Source organism: Xiphophorus hellerii, chromosome 8 (assembly GCF_003331165.1).
Source record: "Xiphophorus hellerii strain 12219 chromosome 8, Xiphophorus_hellerii-4.1, whole genome shotgun sequence".
NCBI lineage: Eukaryota > Metazoa > Chordata > Actinopteri > Cyprinodontiformes > Poeciliidae > Xiphophorus > Xiphophorus hellerii.
Window position 1 is genome coordinate 20,757,568 of NC_045679.1, and position 21,783 is coordinate 20,779,350.

At 43.6% G+C, this 21,783-nt stretch overlaps 2 protein-coding genes and 1 long non-coding RNA gene across 3 annotated transcripts; 1 reads left to right on the plus strand and 2 right to left on the minus strand.

Annotated features, from left to right (window-relative positions):
- The first annotated feature begins 4,368 nt into the window (after window positions 1-4,368).
- On the plus strand, window positions 4,369-5,933 carry LOC116724006 (polyamine-modulated factor 1-binding protein 1-like). Its single transcript, XM_032569276.1, has 2 exons — window positions 4,369-5,754; window positions 5,842-5,933. Exon 1 carries the CDS (start codon window positions 4,589-4,591, stop codon window positions 5,549-5,551), a length of 963 nt encoding a protein of 320 aa, XP_032425167.1. The 5' UTR covers window positions 4,369-4,588; the 3' UTR covers window positions 5,552-5,754; window positions 5,842-5,933.
- A 9,760-nt stretch (window positions 5,934-15,693) lies between these two features.
- LOC116724382 (uncharacterized) lies at window positions 15,694-16,100 on the minus strand. The gene is made up of 2 exons (XR_004340149.1): window positions 15,858-16,100; window positions 15,694-15,786 (listed from the first exon to the last, which is right to left on the minus strand). It is a non-coding gene; the product is annotated as an uncharacterized LOC116724382 (long non-coding RNA).
- Window positions 16,101-16,269: 169 nt separating this feature from the next.
- On the minus strand, window positions 16,270-19,255 carry LOC116724379 (zinc finger MYM-type protein 1-like). The gene is made up of 3 exons (XM_032570033.1): window positions 19,116-19,255; window positions 18,842-18,988; window positions 16,270-18,740 (listed from the first exon to the last, which is right to left on the minus strand). Exon 3 carries the CDS (start codon window positions 18,442-18,444, stop codon window positions 16,588-16,590), a length of 1,857 nt encoding a protein of 618 aa, XP_032425924.1. The 5' UTR covers window positions 18,445-18,740; window positions 18,842-18,988; window positions 19,116-19,255; the 3' UTR covers window positions 16,270-16,587.
- Window positions 19,256-21,783: the final 2,528 nt, after the last annotated feature.

The following is a 21,783-nucleotide window of genomic DNA, read 5'->3' on the forward strand; positions in this document are numbered from 1 at the left end:
AGAAAAGACTCAAAACTCCATATGGAAAAACTGCATATGGTCAGTTATGCTGCTTACCTTTCATTAATACAACATGTAAATGAAAATTGCAGTACTCAGAGTGCCATTGCAGTAAAAAATTAAATGACCAAACTCTGAAACACCTAATTACATGATTGGTAAGGAATGTAGGCTTCAGTGTCCTACTGGAGGCTTTAATTGGAGGAGACGTAGCCTACGTAGTTAAATAATGTCACATTGTTCTCTCTTCGTAAAATAATTGAGAACATAACCAATTTGCTTTGTTACGTTTAGATTCTCTCCTGTTGAAAATGTTTTTTTCTTTCTTCAGTTCTCAAACTATGTGAGACCTGAAGGGATACAGTCCTGTGTGTGTTTATTAAAAATATAAATAACTTACGTGAAGCGCCAGAATCAGACAGACTATGGATCCCACTAATCCAACCATTTATGTGCATTATTTATGCACAAAGTGAATTTCTTTGGCATTATAAGTATAAAAGATATTGCAGAACACGATAAGTAAATATGACATGGTGGCTAAGGTACTTATCGAAGGATCCTTGTGGTGGTTGGTGTTTTATGTTTCAGCAGACCCAAAAAAAGAAATATGAAGGCGGCTGTTGGAGCACGTATTATGGCACTGCTCATACATTTGTTAAAGCAACAGTACAATCTGTGCAAACATTTTGTTTGGGGTGAAAATTGTGCCTCCACAGCCTCTAATTATAACACGCTATTCAGTGTTTCGAAATCTGTTGGCAGCAAGGATACAAATCACTTCATTAAACATAATTACATAATTGAACTGTTCACACATTTTTTTTTTTACATTTATTTTAATCCTAATTAGTGGATGTATAAACTTTTTTTCTTATTTCTCTTTACTTAAGTGTTTGACCTGCTGAGTGAAGATTTAATGATTTCATTTTCAGTCAAAGATAAAGGTGCAAAATATTTTTGCTGGATTGTCACATCTGATTTGTGTCATATACAAAATTATGATTCAATAAAACTGACTTACTATGTTTTCTTAAAAAGTATTACAATAATTCTTATTTCTATGCAAATGTATGTAAAGCTTCAATGCTGGTTAAAGTCATTCAAAAAGACATAATGATATTGTTTATATTTTCATTGGTGATATGATATGCATTGCATTTGGTGACGCGACCACCGACAGTGTGTGATCGTGAGATAATCGTGGTACAGGTGCATTCACAAAGATGTGAAAAGGCTGCCATCTAGTGGTGGCCATTAATCCTTACAGACACCGAGTGCGTTCTGACTTCACATTTTCCCTGATCTATGATTTAAACGTATAATAAAAAGAATGTCTTGTTCTATTTATGACATTTTTACATATGGTCAGAAGCAAAATCTCTCATTTCTGGGGAAGCAAAGTCTTACAGGGGGTTAGTAGACAACAACTCTGAGTATAAAACTAATAACCCCCTGAACCCTTGTGTATTTCTTGTTAACCTAGAATAATTTAATCTAGTCTGTTTTTTTTGCCCCCTGTCATAATTCCTTGGATTCTGTAAACAGTCTGGTGTGCACAACAAAAGAGGTTTTTTGCTGATCTGACAAACAGGCTGACCTTTCTGTTTGATAAACAGAAGTTGACCTTTTCACTGAGCTAATGCCTGTTGCCATTTTTTTTTTGTTGCAGAAACTCCAATTTAACATTTGGCTGCAAACTGGAAATCAGATGAAAAACCCATTTTTGAGTTAAACAATATTCAGAGGGCCCAACAGATGGCGCCACTGATTGGCAGCCTCACTGCTGTCAGACCGCTGTAGGGCAGCTGTGGCTACAATGTAGCTCACCATCATCAGTGTGCATGAATGGGTGAATGATTGAATGTAGTGTGAAGGGCTTTGGGGTCCTCTGGACTAGTAATGGTCTGAGCACTAATTTGCTAGTTTCTAGTAATACTTACTTACTAGATACTAGTAATTCACACTTTACCTCCAAACCTAAACCTTAACCCCATAGAGCACATGTGTCAAACTCAAGGCCCGCGGGCCACATGTGGCCCGCTACGTAATTTTATGTGGCCCTCTCCCCCCCACCACCGTTTTACAGCCACATTGATTGACTTAAAATAGGGTTTGAGAACGAATTGACTACAAACTACATCTCCCATAATGCCTTCCGATTCTTACCAGCCAACATTACGGCTTCTCGCCACTAGAGTACAGCAGAGCCACCTCAAGCTGATTATTAATTTTCCCAGCGAATAAAACTGAAACATCGACAAGCTAACAAGCTAAAGAGCGAAGTTCCGTGATGTTTCAATCGAGGACTTTTACCGTCTACTGCCCCCTGATTTGATGCCACAGCTTCGACTCCATGCAGCTCGTGTTTTGTCCACGTTTGGAAGCACCTATCTGTGCGAACGGATGTTTTCAATAATGAATTTAAACAAGACCAAGCACAGATCGCTTATTACTGACGAAAACCTACACGCCGTTTTGCGGATTGCCACAGCACAAGAACTAAAACCAGACATGGACGAACTGACCAGGGGGAAACGGTGCCAGACATCCGGCCAGAAAACATTGGTAAGCACGAACAAACTAAATTTAAATAGAATGAATGTAAAACCAAAACTCAGTATACTGGAATATGCATATAGTTTATTGATTTTGCTTGTGTTTTGTGTTTATTTACAGAACACAACACAATGAGGATGTGTGTGAGTTGGTGACAGGGTGAAGAGGGATCAGCTTTGTGTTCAAGGACAGGCAACGTCACCTCATTGTTTTGTTCTTATGTGAAATACATGTTCGTTGTGTAATAAATAACGAAAAAGTTTTGTGAATGAAGTTGAGAGTTAATATCAAAACTTGTTTTTATTCTTTGTCTGCTTATCTTTAAAGCAGACAAAGAATAATTTTCCCAGCGAATAAAACTGAAACATCGACAAGCTAACAAGCTAAAGAGCGAAGTTTAGCTGAGCAGTTTAAAAATACTGAACATATTTTTAAACTGCTCAGTTTAAAAATATTGTAATTTTTAAACTGAGCAGTAATTTTACATCCATGCAAACTCAAATGTAATATTTAAAACTTGAATACATAAAATCAGTTATTTAACAATATGAGGTGTTGTTTAATTTATTTTTAACATTGTATTTTCATACATTTATGCTAGGATTGCCAAATTCTAGTTTTCCAGACCTATCACTCTGCAACTTTAGATGCGTTCTTTCTCTAACACACCTGGATCATTGACTCATTCATAGGCCTCTACAGAACTGAGTTGCTGCTAATGAGGGAAGTCAACTTTTTGTCTGGAGTATGTTTTAGCAGGGACGCATCTAAAAGTTGCAGTCTGGAGGACTGCACTTGGGCATTCCTGATTTATACCGTCAATGTGGCCCATTGAGGGTGGCCAATATGCTGAAGTGGCCCTTGGGGAAATTGAGTTTGACACCCCTGCCATAGAGGGTCTATCGTGTTAGGACTAGGCTTTAGTTCCCATAAGGACCATTGGTCTTCAAGAGATTAGTGAATATGCCACAAAAGGTCCTAAGTACTGTAGGCTAGCTAAACAAGAACACACACACACACATATACAGTGCAGAAGAGTAAATTCAGTTTCAGTTTATTCAGACCTTCAGGATAAATGAAGTTTATATTTCATAAGATGATTTAAGTTTATTAGGATAAAAAATTACCAGTTAAAAACTCATGTATAAGGATTTTTTATTAGACACTACATGAAGGTCCTCTCATATGTAATTGCTCATTAGACAGTTGAGAAGGTCCCCTTTCCAATATGCTCCCAAACCTAACTTCAACCCTAAACGAGGGGCTGCATCGCATTAGGACCCATAAGGCCCATCTGTCTGCAGAAGGTTAGTAAATATGCCAGAGAAAGTTATCTGGCAAACCTTACAGTAACAGTTCATGATGAAAAAATGCAGTGGAGATGAACAAAGGGGGAACATACATCTCCCTGCAGCAGGGCCGTGCAGAGACCTTTGGAGGGGCAGGTGCTCAAATTTAAAAAAGGGGCGAGCCGAGCATGTCATGAGGTGCGGGTGGTGAGAGTGGTGAGGCAGATGCAGCGGACCCAGGTATGATGAATATGATGTTTTTTAATGAAAATAAGTCCAGTAACAAGGCAGCTCGCACAGAGACACACCGACGACGAACAGACTAGACATTGACGAAAATTTGACGAGGACCCGACGAGGAACAAGGAACACAGGTGGAGTTAAATACACAGGAGGGTAATCACAGAACGAGACACACCTGGGAACAATCAAGGGGAGGACAGGACAACGAAGAGACTCAAGGACACAAAAAACTCTAAATGAACACAGAAAACACAGATCCTGACAGAGCAGCGTTCAGCCGTAAAGTTTGTTTTTATTCAAACTTCAGCAGTTTTCTAGTTGTTCTGCTGAGGCAGTGACATCAATGTGTGACATCACGCAAATTGATGTCACAAAGAGCGATGCACACTTTGTGGAGCTAGAGGGCATCACAGAGCTGCACGCTTGAATTCTACGGTCATAACCATTGAAGAAGAGAGACAGAGAGCACGTAGTAGTATCCTAACAAGAGATTGAAAATGAAAGCTTTTCGAGATAAAGAGGCAAATCCTAACACACAAGTAAAGAAAATCACTGAGAAGTTTTTGGATTTGTTCAGAGAAAAGGGATCAACAATGAGTCGCAGCAGTAAGACATCGTCTTGTGATTCTGGAAAGGAAAAAGTACAACAGACATTAGCTAAAGAGACACCGAAGCTCCATGGAATATTGAAAGAAGCTGGCATGATGTCCATTGTAAAACAGTCTCTGATTGAACAAAATGAGGAGCTGAAGATGCAAGTTCTGAACATAGAACAAGCTGCATTTGAAAAAGACAAGCTGCTTCGAGACAAAGACGAGGAATTAAACAAACTGTTCCACCTAAACAAAACCTTAAAGGAGAACAACACCACCCTGGAGCAGAATACCACTGCCTTGGAGAACAAAAGCACCTCCCTGAAGCAGAGAATCAACGCCCTGAAGAAGGAAAAAAATACCCTGGAGCAGGAAAAAACTGCCCTAGGGCATAAAAGCACCGCTCTGGAACATATAAACCAAGCCCTGGAAAGGGAAATAAATACCCTGGAGCTGGAAAACACAATTTTCAACGAGATAAACACTGACTTGGAGCAGAAAAGAGCCTCCTTGGAGGAGAAAAGCAACTTCTTGGAACAGATAAACACCGCCCTGACGCTGAGAAGCACCTCTCTGGAGCAGAAATGTACTATCTTGGAGAATATAAACACCACCTTGGAGCAGCAAAACGAGGTCCTGGAGCAGAAAAATACTGACTTGAAGAATATGAACACCGACCTGCAGCTTAAACTGGAGCAGCTGAACCAGCAGCCACCTGAACAGAAAACCAGCGAAAACATCCAATCAGTTTCAGACCAGCCACAGAAGCCTGTATTCAGACGTGTCATCAGTGGCGTCTCCAATACATTCCTGAAAATGTACCAAACAGGTACTCTCAGGTACTGGATTGACATTTGGTACTTCTAAATAAAGAAGTGTGATGAGGGCTCCAAGCTTCATGCTTGAGTATCTGTGGCAGAAAGGCTAGAGGACAACAGAACTGCGGTGTCAGGGGAGCTTGACACTTGGGGACTTATGGCGGAAAAGCTTAACGCTTGAAAGATGTTGACAGGAGAGCTTGAGGCCCGCAGGACTGCGGTGCCATGGGAACTTGAGGCCATCGAACACAGGTCTCCTTCGTCACCAGACAATTCCTTTGTCGCCAGGTCATCAGACCGTTATTTATCTTATGAACTCTAGTTTTGCTTTTATTTTAGTTAGGCGTCAGATGAGGAGCTTGGGGTCAGCAGAGCCTCCCAGCCTGCCTCCAGGGCTTCGTATCAAGTCCTGTTGGTCTCCTGTCCAACCTCCAGGGCTTCGTAGCGAGTCCTGTTGGTCTCCAGGCTGACCTCCAGGGCTTCTTAGCGAGTCCTGTTGGTCTCCAGGCTGACCTCCAGGGCTTCGTAGCGAGTCCTGTTGGTCTCCAGGCTGACCTCCAGGGCTTCGTAGCGAGTCCTGTTGGTCTCCAGGCTGACCTCCAGGGCTTCGTAGCGAGTCCTGTTGGTCTCCTGTCCGACCTCCAGGGCTTCGTAGCGAGTCCTGTTGGTCTCCTGTCCAACCTCCAGGGCTTCGTAGCGAGTCCTGTTGGTCTCCTGTCCAACCTCCAGGGCTTCGTAGCAAGTCTTGTTGGTCTCCGGGCTGACCTCCAGGGCTTCGTAGCGAGTCCTGTTGGTCTCCTGGTTTGCCTCCAGGGCTTCGTAGCGAGTCCTGTTGGTCTCCAGGCTGACCTCCAGGGCTTCATAGCGAGTCTTGTTGGTCTCCAGGCTGACCTCCAGGGCTTCGTAGCGAGTCCTGTTGGTCTCCAGGCTGACCTCCAGGGCTTCGTAGCAAGTCTTGTTGGTCTCCAGGCTGACCTCCAGGGCTTCGTAGCGAGTCCTGTTGGTCTCCAGGCTGACCTCCAGGGCTTCGTAACGAGTCCTGTTGGTCTCCAGGCTGACCTCCAGGGCTTCGTAGCGAGTCCTGTTGGTCTCCAGGCTGACCTCCAGGGCTTCGTAGCAAGTCTTGTTGGTCTCCAGGCTGACCTCCAGGGCTTCGTAGCGAGTCCTGTTGGTCTCCAGGCTGACCTCCAGGGCTTCGTAACGAGTCCTGTTGGTCTCCAGGCTGACCTCCAGGGCTTCGTAGCGAGTCCTGTCGGTCTCCTGGCCTGCCTCCAGGGCTTCCTAGAGGGTCCCATCGGCTTCCAGGTTCGTATTTGGTTTATGTATGTTGTATAATGGTTCATAAATTACATTTTGAAAACTATGTTTGATATTTATCCTTACAGGACTTTGATATAAGGTAGCTATGGAAAGATAGTTTAAATCCCAAAGCCCCTTACCTTTGTGAAATGAAGAGCAAATGTTTCCAAAGCACAGTTAAAGAGTTGCTGGTAAATTAATTTATTCCCATGTTATAGAGTGGGAACAGATTATATCAGGTGGCTAAAGTATTTGGTTCCCCTCCTTTAACTTTGGCAAATAATTTCTGGCAGCTGAAATATCGATTCTCTCCTCTCCTCCCCCATAACTTGGGGAAATAAAGAGCAACTGTTTCCAAATTCTCAAAAAATATTATGTGTGATAGCATGTAATATACTATAAATTTCCTTAATCCAGTAATCTGTCATATTTTACATTAGAACAGGATTTACCAGGAAGTCTACACTCTCATCTTTTCAGGAAGTCTTAATTTTTGTGCCCTGCTATCAGCCAGCTTCCAATTCCTTACAATTTTGTTATAGCTTCTTTTTAAAACAACAGCTGCCGATTAAACTGAATGTTACAACCTTGACATGCAGGGCCGTGCAGAGGCCAGGAGGGGCAGGGGCTCAAATTTAAAAAAAGGGGCACATTGAACAAAACTCAGTACAACAACATAGCAACAATCCATATTAATCAAGAATCTAATTGGATCGTACTATATCGTTGCCATCATGCAGGGAAATGCAAAGCAAATCTAGTCTATATTTTCCCCAACAGGTATAAAGTTTCTGTTTCTGCTGCTGACAGTCCTGGAGGGCTGATCTGATCTGAGACTGTAGCTGTTAAACAGACCAGAGGAGAGAAGGTCAAAGGTTATGAAGTTATGAAATAAGCTAATTTGCTGCCATTTTACTAATGAAGCCCTAATAATATTTATTTTACCTCTAGAACAACCTGGCTGCAGATTGATTTATAGATCAAAAAACTCAAAGGGGTTAACTCTATATAATAGTTTGATGTTAAACCTCTAGATCTACAATTATAAGACTGAGATATCAAGGCAAAGAAAACTCATTAGCTGCTGGTAGGGGCCATTCAGGGGCCTCCAGACATTCAGGGGCCCCTAGAAATGGTTTAATTGTAACACAGACCATAGATCTAAACCTGTAGCATCATTTATAGAGAATGACAATGTTATTAAATTTTATTTAATGCATTCAGCTGAGAAAAAAAAATACATTTAGGATTTAATTAGGACATTTACTTTGTAAAAATTTAAAGAATCATCTTGATAGTTTGATTGTTGTGTTACCATGGTTACAATAGGGTGTAATCTTTGTGTTTGAATTGGGTTTGTTCACAAATACATCACAGCAAATAACCAATAATCAGTGATTGATTTTAAACTGGGCCAATAAACCTGGTCTCCCTCTCACAGATTCACCTGATCGATATTTAAACATGTTAGTGATGCTGAGGTTCTTAGTAGGACGGGTTCCAGAGGGAGGGGGGTTCTGTCTAAGACCCCATATTACCTTGGGCCGGCCCTGCATGAAGAGCCGCTGCGATGCGCATCTCTGGAATCTGCCTGGAATGTACCTGGAATCCCCCTGGAATGTACCTGGAATCCCCCGGTGGCCCATGTCAGTCCCCCGATGCTTTGGAGACATTTTGATTCATTTCATTGTGGCATGTTTGGCTTTTTGCTGCGGTTCTAATTATTACTACAATATTTTCTCTGATGTTTATTTTGTGACTCTAAATGGGCCGAATCTTCCTTTAACATTTGAGGTTCTGCAATAACTTCTATTTACAGCCGTGAACCTCCAGCCCAGATCCCGTCAGCAGCGGCTTTAACCTGCCTGGTAGAAACGTTAAGGAGAAGCAGAGCGAACAGAGAGCAGGTGGTACCAGGTGGTACCAGGTGGTACCAGGGCTTTGAGCTGCGTTGTGACTCGTGGTGACAGTCGGTACCGTGTCTTATATCAGGCCGTCTGATATAAAGACAGATATTCTTTATATCAGTCGGTGGACCGACTCAGACTGCCTGTAGTGAACCGGACCTTTAGCAGAATGATGAAGTTAAAGTCAGAAGTTTCTCTGCAGCATTTCTGTGTTTAGTGGCGAGGCGGGTTTTGTCCCACTATTGCAAGGACGATTATGAAAATATAAATAGAAACAGTTTTTCTAACGTCAGACCTACGTTTTTATTCACAAACCAGTGTATGAAAAAATATTCTTGCCCATAATTTGATAGTTAGAGGGCAGATCCGCCCTCCTCCTCCTCACCATGGACCAGGAGTCTGAACAACATGGAGGCTCTGAGAGTCATTATTACACTGAGGGCAGCCAGACTAGTTTATTTTGCTAAATTATTATATTTAGCTAAATATTATTGCTGAGGGACACAAACAGGCCTTATGACATACAGATTAAAAATAAAAAATAAAACATTTTTTTGAAAAAAAAACTAAACTAAACTTAAAAAGGGCACTAGGGGCATCAAGGATAAAAAGGGCAGGGGCTCAAGCACCCTTCTGCCCCCCGCACGTGCCTGCCCTGCAGGTTCTACGGGAGATAAATGTACTGCAGCTCCAAAAGCATTGCATCAGAGAGGACTGTGGCCCTCACAGTTTATAAAGACTTGAGAAAGAGTGATGCAAGGCACTGCAGAGAATGCCAAATGTTTTGTCTCTACAGTTCATGTTGAAGCCTTTTTTTGCACTATGTGATACATAATCAATCATTAAACAAGGTGGAATTTGCAGAAGATATCACAGATTTTCCCAACCATGTTTAAAAAATAATAAAATAAAAATTTATGTAGAAAAACTAAACCAGGGTTGTCTAACATAAGTGCTGGCATTCTTTATGTATTGAATATGTGTCATGTTTTGGTTTACTTGTTTAACCCACATGCGCAGAACACACTAGAGAGACCAAGGCAAGATCAGTGGTTTATTATAAACACGGTACAAAATGTGAAAGACATCCAGGATGGGACACTCGGGAGGGCGGAACCGGACCAATGGTCTTCCTGAAGAGGAACACAGAAGTGAGAACAGAATGACGGGAGGGAAACGGAAGTTCAGCGGTTCGAGGCCTTACTTGCTGGTGGAAAAAGCGGAGCTGAGAGGGATAGGCAGCACGGTGGATCAGGGGTTGGAGCAGAGAGGACGGGCGACGGCGGCGTTGGAGGGCGGACAGGTGAGACCGGCTCTTCGGGAAAACAAGGAGGATCAGGTCGTGTGGTCTCGATGATTCCTCCGGCCACAGGGAACCCAGACGGACAGATTGCCGGCAGCTCCGCGGCAACGAAAACCTGAGGCGAGGCCACAAGAGCAGAATTTTAGACTAGAGCAGGTGGTCTGAGGTCAGCAATAAAACTGGATCTACCATTTACGAGCTAACACTCTGGCACAAGAGTGTTGACGATGTCCTCCTGAAATACTCCTCCCAACAAGGTAAGTGGCAGCAGGTGTGCCGGCAGGGTCCGCCGACCACGCCCACCACGAAGTTCCTGAACGCCCCCTGGTGGAGAAGGCCGCAGGAACCTCCTCCAGTCCTCCGGAGATCCACAACAGTACCTCCCCCTCAACGACCGCCACTAGGCGGTCCACCAGACCCCGAAGGGAGAGAGGAACGGTAGTCCGAAATGAGGGAAGGGTCCAAAATGAAGGAGCCAGGAACCCACTGGCGATCCTCCGGACCATAACCCTCCCAGTCCACCAGGTATTGCCAGCCCCGGCCCCTCTTTCGGGAGTCAACAATACGGCGGACGGAATAGACAGGGCCCCCTTCAAAATCACGGGCGGGAGGAGGGGGATCCGGTGGCGGGCACAAGGGACTGGTCAACACAGGCTTAATCCGAGACACATGAAATGTAGGATGAACAGCAAGTGAGGGCGGCAGACGGAGACGCACTGCAGAGGGACTAATAACGGACTCAATGTCGAAAGGACCAATGAAACGAGGGGACAGTTTCCGGGAGATGGACTTCAAAGGTATGTCTTTGGTGGACAACCAAACCTGCTGTCCAGGAGCGTAGACGGGCGCCGACCTCCTCTTCCGATCCGCAAACCGGCAGTTCTGCTCCCTGGTGCGGTTGAGGGCGGCAACAGTGTTTCTCCAGACGGTCCTACAGCGGCACATGTGACGCCGTACAGAAGTGACCGCTATGGCCCTCTCCTCCGACGGAAACAACGGTGGCTGATAACCTAAAGAGATTTCAAAGGGAGACAAGCCCGTGGCAGAGGAGATGTGGGAGTTATGTGCATATTCAACCCACGGAATGAACCGGCTCCAGTCAGCAGGGTTGGTAGAGGTGAAACATCTCAGGACGGACTCCAACTCCTGGTTCATGCGCTCCGTCTGACCATTAGACTGTGGGTGGTAACCAGAGGATAAGCACACATCGGCCCCGAGGGCCGCACAAAAATGTTTCCAAACCTGAGCCGTGAACTGCGGTCCTCGGTCAGACACAACTTCCGCAGGGATGCCGTGGAGCCGGAAAACATGCTTAACCAGAAGTTGCGCGGTCTGAAAAGCAGAAGGCAGTTTCTTTAGGGGAACCAAATGACAGGCTTTAGAAAACCGGTCAACCACCGTGAGGATAGTGGTCATGCCCCCAGAAGCAGGGAGTCCAGTCACAAAATCCAGTGCAACATGAGACCAGGGTCGACCTGGGATAGAAAGGGGTTGTAGCAGTCCAGGCGGAAGTCGATGGGACGGTTTATTTCGAGCACATACTGGACAGGCGAGCACGAACTCCTTAATGTCTTTGTAGCTGGACGGCCACCAGAAGTGTCGAGAAATGAGTGCAATAGTTCTACTCACCCCAGGATGAGCTGAGAACCTAGCGGTGTGTAACCACTTGATTAACCTGGACCGGACGGATGTGGGCACATACACCTTGCCCGGAGGACCAGTTCCCGGATCAGGTTCGGTTACTAGAGCTTGTTTGATCAAATCTTCGATCTCCCAGGTGACAGATGCTACTGAACAGCTGGGAGGGAGAATGGGGACCGGATGTCTGTCAGAATCATCGGGAGAATACAATCTGGACAAAGCGTCGGGTTTAGTGTTCTTGGAACCGGGGCGAAAGGAAATGGTAAGGTTAAACCGTGAGAAAAATAAAGACCACCGTTTCTGCCGAGGGTTGAGCCTTTTCGCAGACTTGAGGTATGAGAGGTTTCTGTGGTCCGTCCAGACTAAGACTGGATGCGAAGCTCCCTCCAGCCAATGCCTCCATTCCTCGAGGGCCAGCTTAACAGCGAGCAGCTCCCGATCCCCCACGTCGTAGTTCCTCTCGGCAGGTGTCAATCTACGAGAGAAAAAGGCGCATGGGTGGGTCTTATGGTCCGTGTCAGAGAACTGTGATAGGACGGCGCCTACCCCGGAGTCAGAGGCATCCACCTCTACAACAAACTGTTTAGCTGGGTCAGGTTGAATGAGTATAGGTGCGTTAGCAAACAGAGATTTTAACTTGTTGAAGGCAACCTCAGCCTCTGGTGTCCAGGAAAAAACCACTTTGACTGAAGTCAGGGCGGTTAAGGGAAGTGCGATCTGACTGTAATTTCTTATGAAACGACGGTAAAAATTTGCGAAACCCAGAAATCTCTGAAGTTGTCTCCGGGTCTCTGGCACCGGCCAGTCCAAAACCGCCTTTACCTTATCCTCCGAAGGTCTCACCTGTCCCCCCTCGAGCACAAATCCCAGGAACGACACAGAAGATTGATGAAACTCGCACTTCTCGGCTTTGACAAACAGTCTATTCTCCAGGAGCCGCTGCAGGACGAGTCGGACATGTTGACGATGTTCAGGGAGAGTCTTAGAATAGATCAGGATATCGTCAAGATAGACAAAAACATTCAAGAAATCTCTTAGGACATCATTTATCAAAGCTTGAAAACAGGCGGGTGCATTAGTTAACCCGAAAGGCATGACCAAATACTCAAAGTGGCCCAGAGGCGTCTTAAACGCCGTTTTCCATTCATCTCCGTCCCGAATGCGGAGGAGATGATATGCATTCCGTAGGTCGAGTTTAGAAAACATGGCCGCTTCCTGAACCGGTTCAAAAGCGGAGGAGAGAAGGGGCAGGGGATACTTATTTTTTACCGTTATCTGATTTAAGCCACGATAATCAATACATGGTCTGAGGGAGCCATCCTTTTTAGCCACGAAGAAAAAACCCGCTCCCAACGGCGAGGAGGATGTGCGAATAACACCAGCGGCGAGAGAATCTTTTATATATTTCTCCATAGTCTCTCTCTCCACCTTGGAGATGTTATATAATCGACTATTAGGCAGAGGAGCTCCGGGAAGTAAATCGATTGCACAATCATAAGGACGATGCGGAGGAAGAGAAAGTGCTTTAGATTTGCTAAACACGGCAGCTAAATCATGATACTCCACCGGAACCGTAGCGAGGTCTGGTGGTTCCGCCTCATGTTGGACTGCCGGTGACGGGCCTGGCGGGGCTGCGGAGCGGAGACAAGACGAGTAACAGTTAATTGACCATGACACAATTTGTCGTTCAGCCCAGTCGACATGCGGATTATGTTGCTCTAACCACTCAAAGCCCAGAATGACAGGAGCGCTGTCGGTCGGAAAAACAAAAAAAGTTATCATCTCATGGTGATTTCCAGAAATGAGCAGATTTACTGGAACTGTTTGATGGGTAATCTGATGCAGCGCTTGGCCGTCCAACGCTGAGACTCTTAAAGGGGTTTGTAACGGTAAGGTCTCTATGGCCATCTGTTGTACTAGACTAGAATCGAGTAAATTTCTCTCACAACCCGAATCGATCAGGGCTGACAGAACAAGTGACTGGTTTTGGAACGAAAGGGTAACCGGAAGGAGGAGTCGAGGAGATTTTTCTTTAATTAGGTGGTCCGCCAGCCTCCTCGCCTCTACTGGCAGACCCTGGTTTTTACCTTTGACGGGCAAGTAGAAATGAAGTGGCCGGCTGTGCCACAATAAAGACAAAGCTTAGCCCTAATGCGCCTCTGCCTCTCCTCAGGGGAGAGGCGAGCCTGTCCAATCTGCATGGGTTCGGGCTCGACGGGCGCTACATGAGCTGCGGTAGTTTCATTACGAAAAACGCCCTCCATGGGCGGAACTGGTAAACCTCTCCTCTTATCCTTAACGCGGGTGCGGGCTCTGTTATCCAGGCGGATAGCCAAATTTATCAATTCCTCCAGAGTCCCTGGTTCATCCAGTGTTGCGAGCAGGTCCTTCATGTTGTCGTTTAGAGCATTATAAAACGTACTTTTAAGCGCTGCGGGGTTCCACCCAGAGGCAGCTGCTTTAATACGAAACTCTATAGCAAAATCAGAAACCGATTGAGAACCCTGCCTCAATGTTAACAAGTCTCGGGAGTCGGAAGCCCGGTCGGAAACCTGATTAAACACTTGTTTAAACTCTTTAACCCTCCTGTTATGTTCCGGGTCAAATTGACCCGTTTTAAAATTTACAAATTAAAAAAAAAAAAATAGAAGCATTTTTTTTGCATGAAACGTTTTCTATTTGTCTTAATAGGTGCACTCTAGACATAAGTTGAAAATTTATTGATGTTACACATTTGTACCAAACCCTAGGTCTACTTTTTACATCGATACTGTTCGGGTCAATTTGACCCGGCAGTCAGGTTAAAAAAGATTTTAAAATGTCCAATTCTATATGTTTCCTTGCAGTTATGAACCATATTTCACCACACACACACTCACACGCAAACACACGCAACCACACACACACAAGCCCACTTTCTCACTATTCTCTTTACTTCACTAGGAAACTGCGAGAAAGCAGGTGTTCACACAACCTTTGACGGGAATCTTTTCTGTTCCTGTGGACAAACTCCACCCACACTGAGTGGACACTCAGCAGAAGTGGATGAAAACATAAATACTCTCTGCATGACTCATTTATCTTGATTTTAATCAGCGGGTCAATTTGACCCAGAACAGTATGTGTGTCTCAAGTTCAATTATAAAGATCACCCTTTGGTAAAAAAAAAAGTATAATATAAAATAATTTACCAAAGGTCAACTTCAAGGAAATTATTGTTTTTTTGTGTCTAGGTTTTTTTCAGTGGACATTAAAAATCTAAATTCCATTTTTTATGTCCAAATGAGTAAATGAGCAGGTTGTCGTCATTGATCCTTAATTTCTGAGAAATAATAAAACATCATTGCACAAATATTGATTGAAATGGTTAGTATTGGAGTTAATAATCAGATACAAAAATGTTTTGGAGGAATTTTTTGGTTTCTGACACTATTGCATGATTAAACACTCCCTGGGTCAAATTGACCCACGAACATTTTTGCTGTACCCTAGAAACGAACATAACAGGAGGGTTAAGAAAATCCTCGAACGAGCACCCATAATCAGAGGAGGGGGAAAACCTGGATTCTGCCCAATCTAGAGCCTTGCCAGACAGGTGAGAGAGGACAAATGAAATCTTGGCACCGTCGTGAGAAAAACTGTGTGGGGAGTGATTAAACAGTATATTGCATTGAAAAAGGAAGCCCCTGCACTTACTCGCGTCACCTGAAAATCGTTCAGGGGCTGGAGGCCGACACTCGGAAAACATGGAGCGGATTGTGCCGTCGGCACTGGAAGCGGGTGTGGGTGCAGGGTCCGGCGCTGGATTCTGCTGAGGGGAGGCCTGGAGAAAATGAGCAATCTCCTCGAGACGGGCGTTAGTTTCTTGCTGGCGTTTGTTCATTTCTCGTAACGCTGCGTCGTGACTTTGAATTAAAGAGTGCTGTTCTTGCAGAGTTCTACGGAGTGTGTCTGCTGGGGTTAGCGGTTGGCCAGAGTGTTCTGTCATGTTTTGGTTTACTTGTTTAACCCACATGCGCAGAACACACTAGAGAGACCAAGGCAAGATCAGTGGTTTATTATAAACACGGTACAAAATGTGAAAGACATCCAGGATGGGACACTCGGGAGGGCGGAACCGGACCAATGGTCTTCCTGAAGAGGAACACAGAAGTGAGAACAGAATGACGGGAGGGAAACGGAAGTTCAGCGGTTCGAGGCCTTACTTGCTGGTGGAAAAAGCGGAGCTGAGAGGGATAGGCAGCACGGTGGATCAGGGGTTGGAGCAGAGAGGACGGGCGACGGCGGCGTTGGAGGGCGGACAGGTGAGACCGGCTCTTCGGGAAAACAAGGAGGATCAGGTCGTGTGGTCTCGATGATTCCTCCGGCCACAGGGAACCCAGACGGACAGATTGCCGGCAGCTCCGCGGCAACGAAAACCTGAGGCGAGGCCACAAGAGCAGAATTTTAGACTAGAGCAGGTGGTCTGAGGCAGTGGCGGAGCTAGACTTTTATTTCTGGGGGGGCGAATGGGGGGCCAGGGCTATCTGTAAGGGGTCCACTGACTATGACAATGACAATACAGTAAAAGTACTTTCATTCACATACTATATATAAATAAAGACTCATGAAATGAGATTTGCTCATGTAATTTGCAGTTTATTATCAATGCATGCCACACAAAGCATAAGTGGACATTAACCTCTAAATGACACCATTGTAACAAGACAAGACTTACAATGAGAATGCAGTGTCACACAGTTCACAATTACAATATCTCAAAAAAGAAGGTTGTATGTTATGGAAACTGTTATTTAATAGATGCTACATGTGCATTTTATTTTCAAACTTAATGCAGCTATGACCAAATGTACTGACTCCTAAACTATCATTGGTACAAGTACCAGTCGGTGAAGACCCAAATCATGACGAGAAACACAAGACTTCTTCATGCACTCATAAAAGTAAAATCCTTCGGTTGTTGTGAGATGAAGCAAAATATGTTACAAAGTCATCCATGTTGAGGCCCCGTGCCCTCCTTGACTCTATGCTAAGTGTTCCAATGTGACTTAGCCTGGCATCAGCCATTGTTGTCCTTAGGTAACTTTTAATTAATTTTAAAGCAGAAAAGCTTCTCTCACAAGAAGCAGTACTAACTGGACTAACTACTGCAATCTTGCAAAGTCTGAATAATTCATGTAAAACCTCTTTATAAGGTTCAAGAAGCAGAATAAAATCAAGCAAAGTAGAAGGTGTGCCTAAATCACTCTTTATTCTCTGATCAAGCAAACGCCTTATTTGGTGCACTTCATGTTTCAGGTCATCTAAATCTGACTCAAAGATATGTCCAAAAGCAATCAGAGGCTCCTCATTCAAGAAAGTTGCACTTTTGGGGTTTAGGGACTGCACTCCTTGCATGATCTCACAATTTTTCTTTGAAAAACGCCTCTTTAACTCCGCTATGAGACAGTCAAGCACCTGATTAAAGAGTGGTCTGGGGAAGCCCTCGTCATCACATTTTCTCTGTCCTATAGTGCTCATTACAAGTGAGTCAAGAAATTTTGAACTTAATCTTGGATTTCTTCTGTCAATTTTTACACTGATTTTGCTCTTCTCAGCAAGTTCCTCAACCTCTTTCCATAGTTCATCAAAGTACTTTTCATTTCTGTAGTCCTGGAAAGTGTCTATAAGAGCACCTACTAGATCTACAGCTCTTGCTAGGTCAAGAGTGCTGGACTGAAGCATGTCGGAAAGACATTTGGCATCACCAAGCACTTTACAAAAGGTAACCAAAAGACCTAAAAATTGGATATCTATTTGAAGAAGCAGGCCCCTTGCCTCCACTGTTCTTTCGCCATTTCTTTCAAGTGCAATATCCTGCAACAATCTCAGAACTGCTGGAAGTCTGTCTCTCATGGTACGGCATGCCGTATACCTGCAGGCCCACCTCGTATCTGAAAGTGCCTGGAGCTCCCTGGGTTGTTCTGCTGGATACAACTCTTTCTGTACGTCAAGCCACCTCAGATGAACATAAGAGCCAGACACAAAGTTATGAAGCTGCTGTAGAAGTGCAAAAAAGTCAACGACCTCAGGGACTGCTTTGGTAGCATCAACAAGGACTAAATTCAAGCAATGTGCGTTACAATGAACATAAAATGCAAATCTGGCATTGCTCTGAATTCTGGCAGATACACCAGAATGCTTCCCACTCATGACGGATGCACCGTCATAACCCTGTCCCACTAGGTTATTCCTGTAGTCCAGACCATGTTTCTCAAGACAGCTAATGATCATTGCACTAAGACCTGCTGCATTAAGGCTTTCAGCTGCCTGGAAACATAGGAAGCTTTCGTGGATGACACCATTGTAATAATATCGTACAACCAAAGACATTTGTTCCTTTTTTTGCAAGTCTTTTGTTTCATCTGCAATAACACTGAACACTTCACATTCCTTCACTTCTTTTATGATTTCAGTCTGTACCATCTCTGCTAAGCCCTGAAGAATTTCATTTTGGATTTGATGACTTGTGTATTTTGCATTGGCACATCCTCTAAGCTTTTTTTCAATTAACTGATCATGCTTTGCTATTTCATCCAATATAGCCAAAAAGTTTCCCTTATTTCTAGAGTCCCGAGACTCTCGATGACCCCTTTGAGCAATATTTTGTGTTGCAGTCAAAAGAAGAACATCGGCTATTGTTTTAATATAATAACGGTTTTCTTCCACCACTTTTTTCCGGTTTGTGTTTATAGAATTTAGCATGGTTGTATTTCCCTCATTAGCCCTTTTATATTGACTCCATGCATACATTGCATTTACATGGTGCTCTAACTTTGAGTGAAGCTTAAATCCAGACTCCTTGGACAATGCCTTTTTCCAATTACTGAAGCCGGAATGCGAAGCAAAGACACTATCTGGTGCATTAGGCAAAGAAAAATGCCTACAGGCAAAGCAGTAGGAGGAGTCTTTAATAACAGAATATTCTAACCAAGAATAGTCTTTGTACCAGGAGCTGTGAAAAGTTCTCTTTCTTGTTCCATGCTGAGTTCTGGGGAAGTTTGTCAAACTTGGCTGAACAGGGCCCTGTTCTTTTGACTTTGAAATATCTGGAATACAAACACAATGGTTATGTACACATAATTTACATGATCATTATGTCATGTAAATTGTGCAGCTACTAAGCAGGTCTTAGTGTAAGTAAAATTACCACTGGGTCCTTTTGGAAAAGCAAAAGGAGTGCTGGACACTGCTGAGAAGAGATCAGTGGTATCTCCTGCAATTGCCCCTTCTGGCTCATCATCATCCTGGTCAGGCGCAGAGCTTTCTGTGTTTTCAGACTCCTCCTTTGATGGAACTACGTTGTAAAAACAGTACATTAACATAATTGAACCAACAATTAAAGAAACACATTAGCAGAAGCCAGCAAGTAAAAATAACCTAAAACGGGGCAGGAATTTGACTGTTTCTGTAGATACTCTGACCTGGTGATGGTGGATTGGTGTTTGCCAGACTTTCTTTCTCGTGACTGTTCTCAGGACATGAGCTACCAGGACTGCTGATGTCAGAGCTGAACCCTGTTTGATCTGTGCCTGATTTGCTTCTTTTTATAAAGAAGCTGTCTATCCTGCCTCCCTGTCTTTTCATTCTCAACTGACCCTAGGAAAAAAAACAAGCCAGTCATGTTATGCCAAGTATCACTTCCTATTACTTAGTGTTAATAGATCCCCACTTCCAGTGTGTAGGTCAGGGGAAACAGACTGTGGCTGTATGTTCAGCATTCAAACTTCTCAGCTACTGGACCGACTAACCTGTTTTTGTTCATGATCATTATCGACTTTATTTATAAAGCACTTTAACAGCAGCCAGAGCTGAAATAAAGTGCTAAACATCAGCGATAAGATAAAAGAAAACATAAAAGAAAATGACAAAGCTAAACACATAAGAATTTAAATAAATTAAACATTTCATGGAAAACATAATAAAGCAAAAAGAGTAACAGATTAAATTGTCACAAGTTCATGCCCTTTCCTAGGGGAAACGGAACCTCTAACAAAGTGTTGCCGTTTCATAGAAAATGTTTAGAAAAGAATTAGTAAAAATAGCAAATGTCAGTGGGGAACTTGTGTGGAGTTTTTTCACTCATTTTATAGTACAAGCTGGCTCCATTAGCATTACCTTTCACAGGTAAGAAAGAAAGAACACAATTTTATGAACAGAATTTCTTGACTTTGTGGCCAAACGACAGCTTCTGAGCCAATAAATATTTCCCATGTAATTATATTGGCCAGAAGTAACTACTCTGATTTTTATTTTCTTAGTATAGCTAACATTTTTCATTCTGTATAGTTTTATTTAATGCGAGAGCTAATAAGAAATCGCTGTTAGAAAGAAAGAGCATTACAGACCAGAGGATTTTGGCAGGTCATATAATCAGGAATGTCGTGATCCATTCTGTCTGATAACACATGCACCACGTTGGATACTTTTTTTTTTACTTCCCGTATTTATCCTCCCGACATTGTTCAGGCAGACGTGAGTGGTAAACACACTGAAACACGTCAGCGTCTTTACAATACTTTTTGCTTCTGCGTGCATTACGAGTCTGACTGGCAGACGTGACGTATCATAGCAACTGGCCGACTCGCTCACTAAGTCGGCGTCTACGTATGTCTATAGCTGTAGCATTGTTAGCTTGATGCTCGCAACTTATAGTAGTAACTCAACTACCAGAAACTATTTCCTGGCTGAGCACAAAATGTTTTTAACGGGGTTTTTTTATTGGTAGTAGTAAACCATTGTAAAACTTACCTTTGAAGTCAGATTATCCGTCTTGGAGTCAAATCGACTGTATTCCTCTTAGCTGTACAATATTTCTCTATCGTCTCTTCGCGGTTCTCCTTCTCTTCTTCTGTTGGGTCAACTCTGTTGTGTCCAAATGGTGTATCACAATAAACGTAAATGGTGCATATCGCCCCCTGCTGCTTTTGAGCAGTCACAACAGTCACAAGTGTCACAACCCATTGTGGTACATAGTGCTACCTACTGTGAAGGAATGACTGGGTGTCGTGACATGTCGATCATTTGGGGGGGCCGCTGGGGGGGCCAATCAGATGGCTGGGGGGGCACTGGCCCCCCCGGCCCCCCCTCTAGCTCCGCCTCTGTTCATAGCACGCTAACTACACCATCTGGACACTGTCACATAGGTGCAACGCAAACAAAAACAGGAACAATGTCCGGTTTTAGACGATGATGTTTGGAGCGTTTCAGCTTCAAAGTTAAAGTCAACATCTAATCAGATTACTGTATCGATGGCTTTTCCTGCCCTTGCAGAGCAGCAAACAGTGCAGCATATTTTATAAATAAATTATCCACAAAGCAGAACATTTTTTTAGTTACTTCTTGTGGGAAAAAAAAACAACAAAAAAACAACCTTGGGTTACCTCAGTATACATCTATTATTTCCTGACATCAGACAGTGCAATACAGAATAATCCTAAAAGCTAGTTTCTAATTTACCGATACAGCGTTTTTTGCCAATCCTTAAGTGGCAAACAAGACACCAACATACAGCTCAGTGCGCTGTAGAGAATCTGAATTACACATCTACTTGTTAATCAAACTGGGGCAGTGATTTGGTTAGCAATTTAATTTGCTCCACCGAGATCTAATTACGGTGAATAGCAGAAGGTGAACAGCTTACATCTCAAACAAAATATTAATCTTGGATTAATTATCCTTTTGGAAGAAACTAGACGTAAACACACCCGACACCGATTTAGTTTTTCTGTCTGACGGGATGACTTTTAGATCACCACTGACTCAGAAAGACAACAGATCAATAGGATGTCTGGATTCAAGCTTAAATTAATCCACTGTATGTGCGTTAAATGTGAATAACTGACAACTTTATGAATAAATGAAACCAAGTTTGGATTGGGAAGATCTCTATCTGACAGACAAATGGGAGGGAGGGAGGGGGATAAAGTAGATGGTTTGGAGCACCTTTGAAGCTACAGTAAAAGTAAAAATCTACCTTCAAGAGAATAAGACCTAAAATCTGCCAGTTGATGTACCTAAATTTCCTGTTGATCTAATTTGCTTGGGCAAAACAAACTTGTATTGGTTGGACTAGGACACCATCACCTGCTT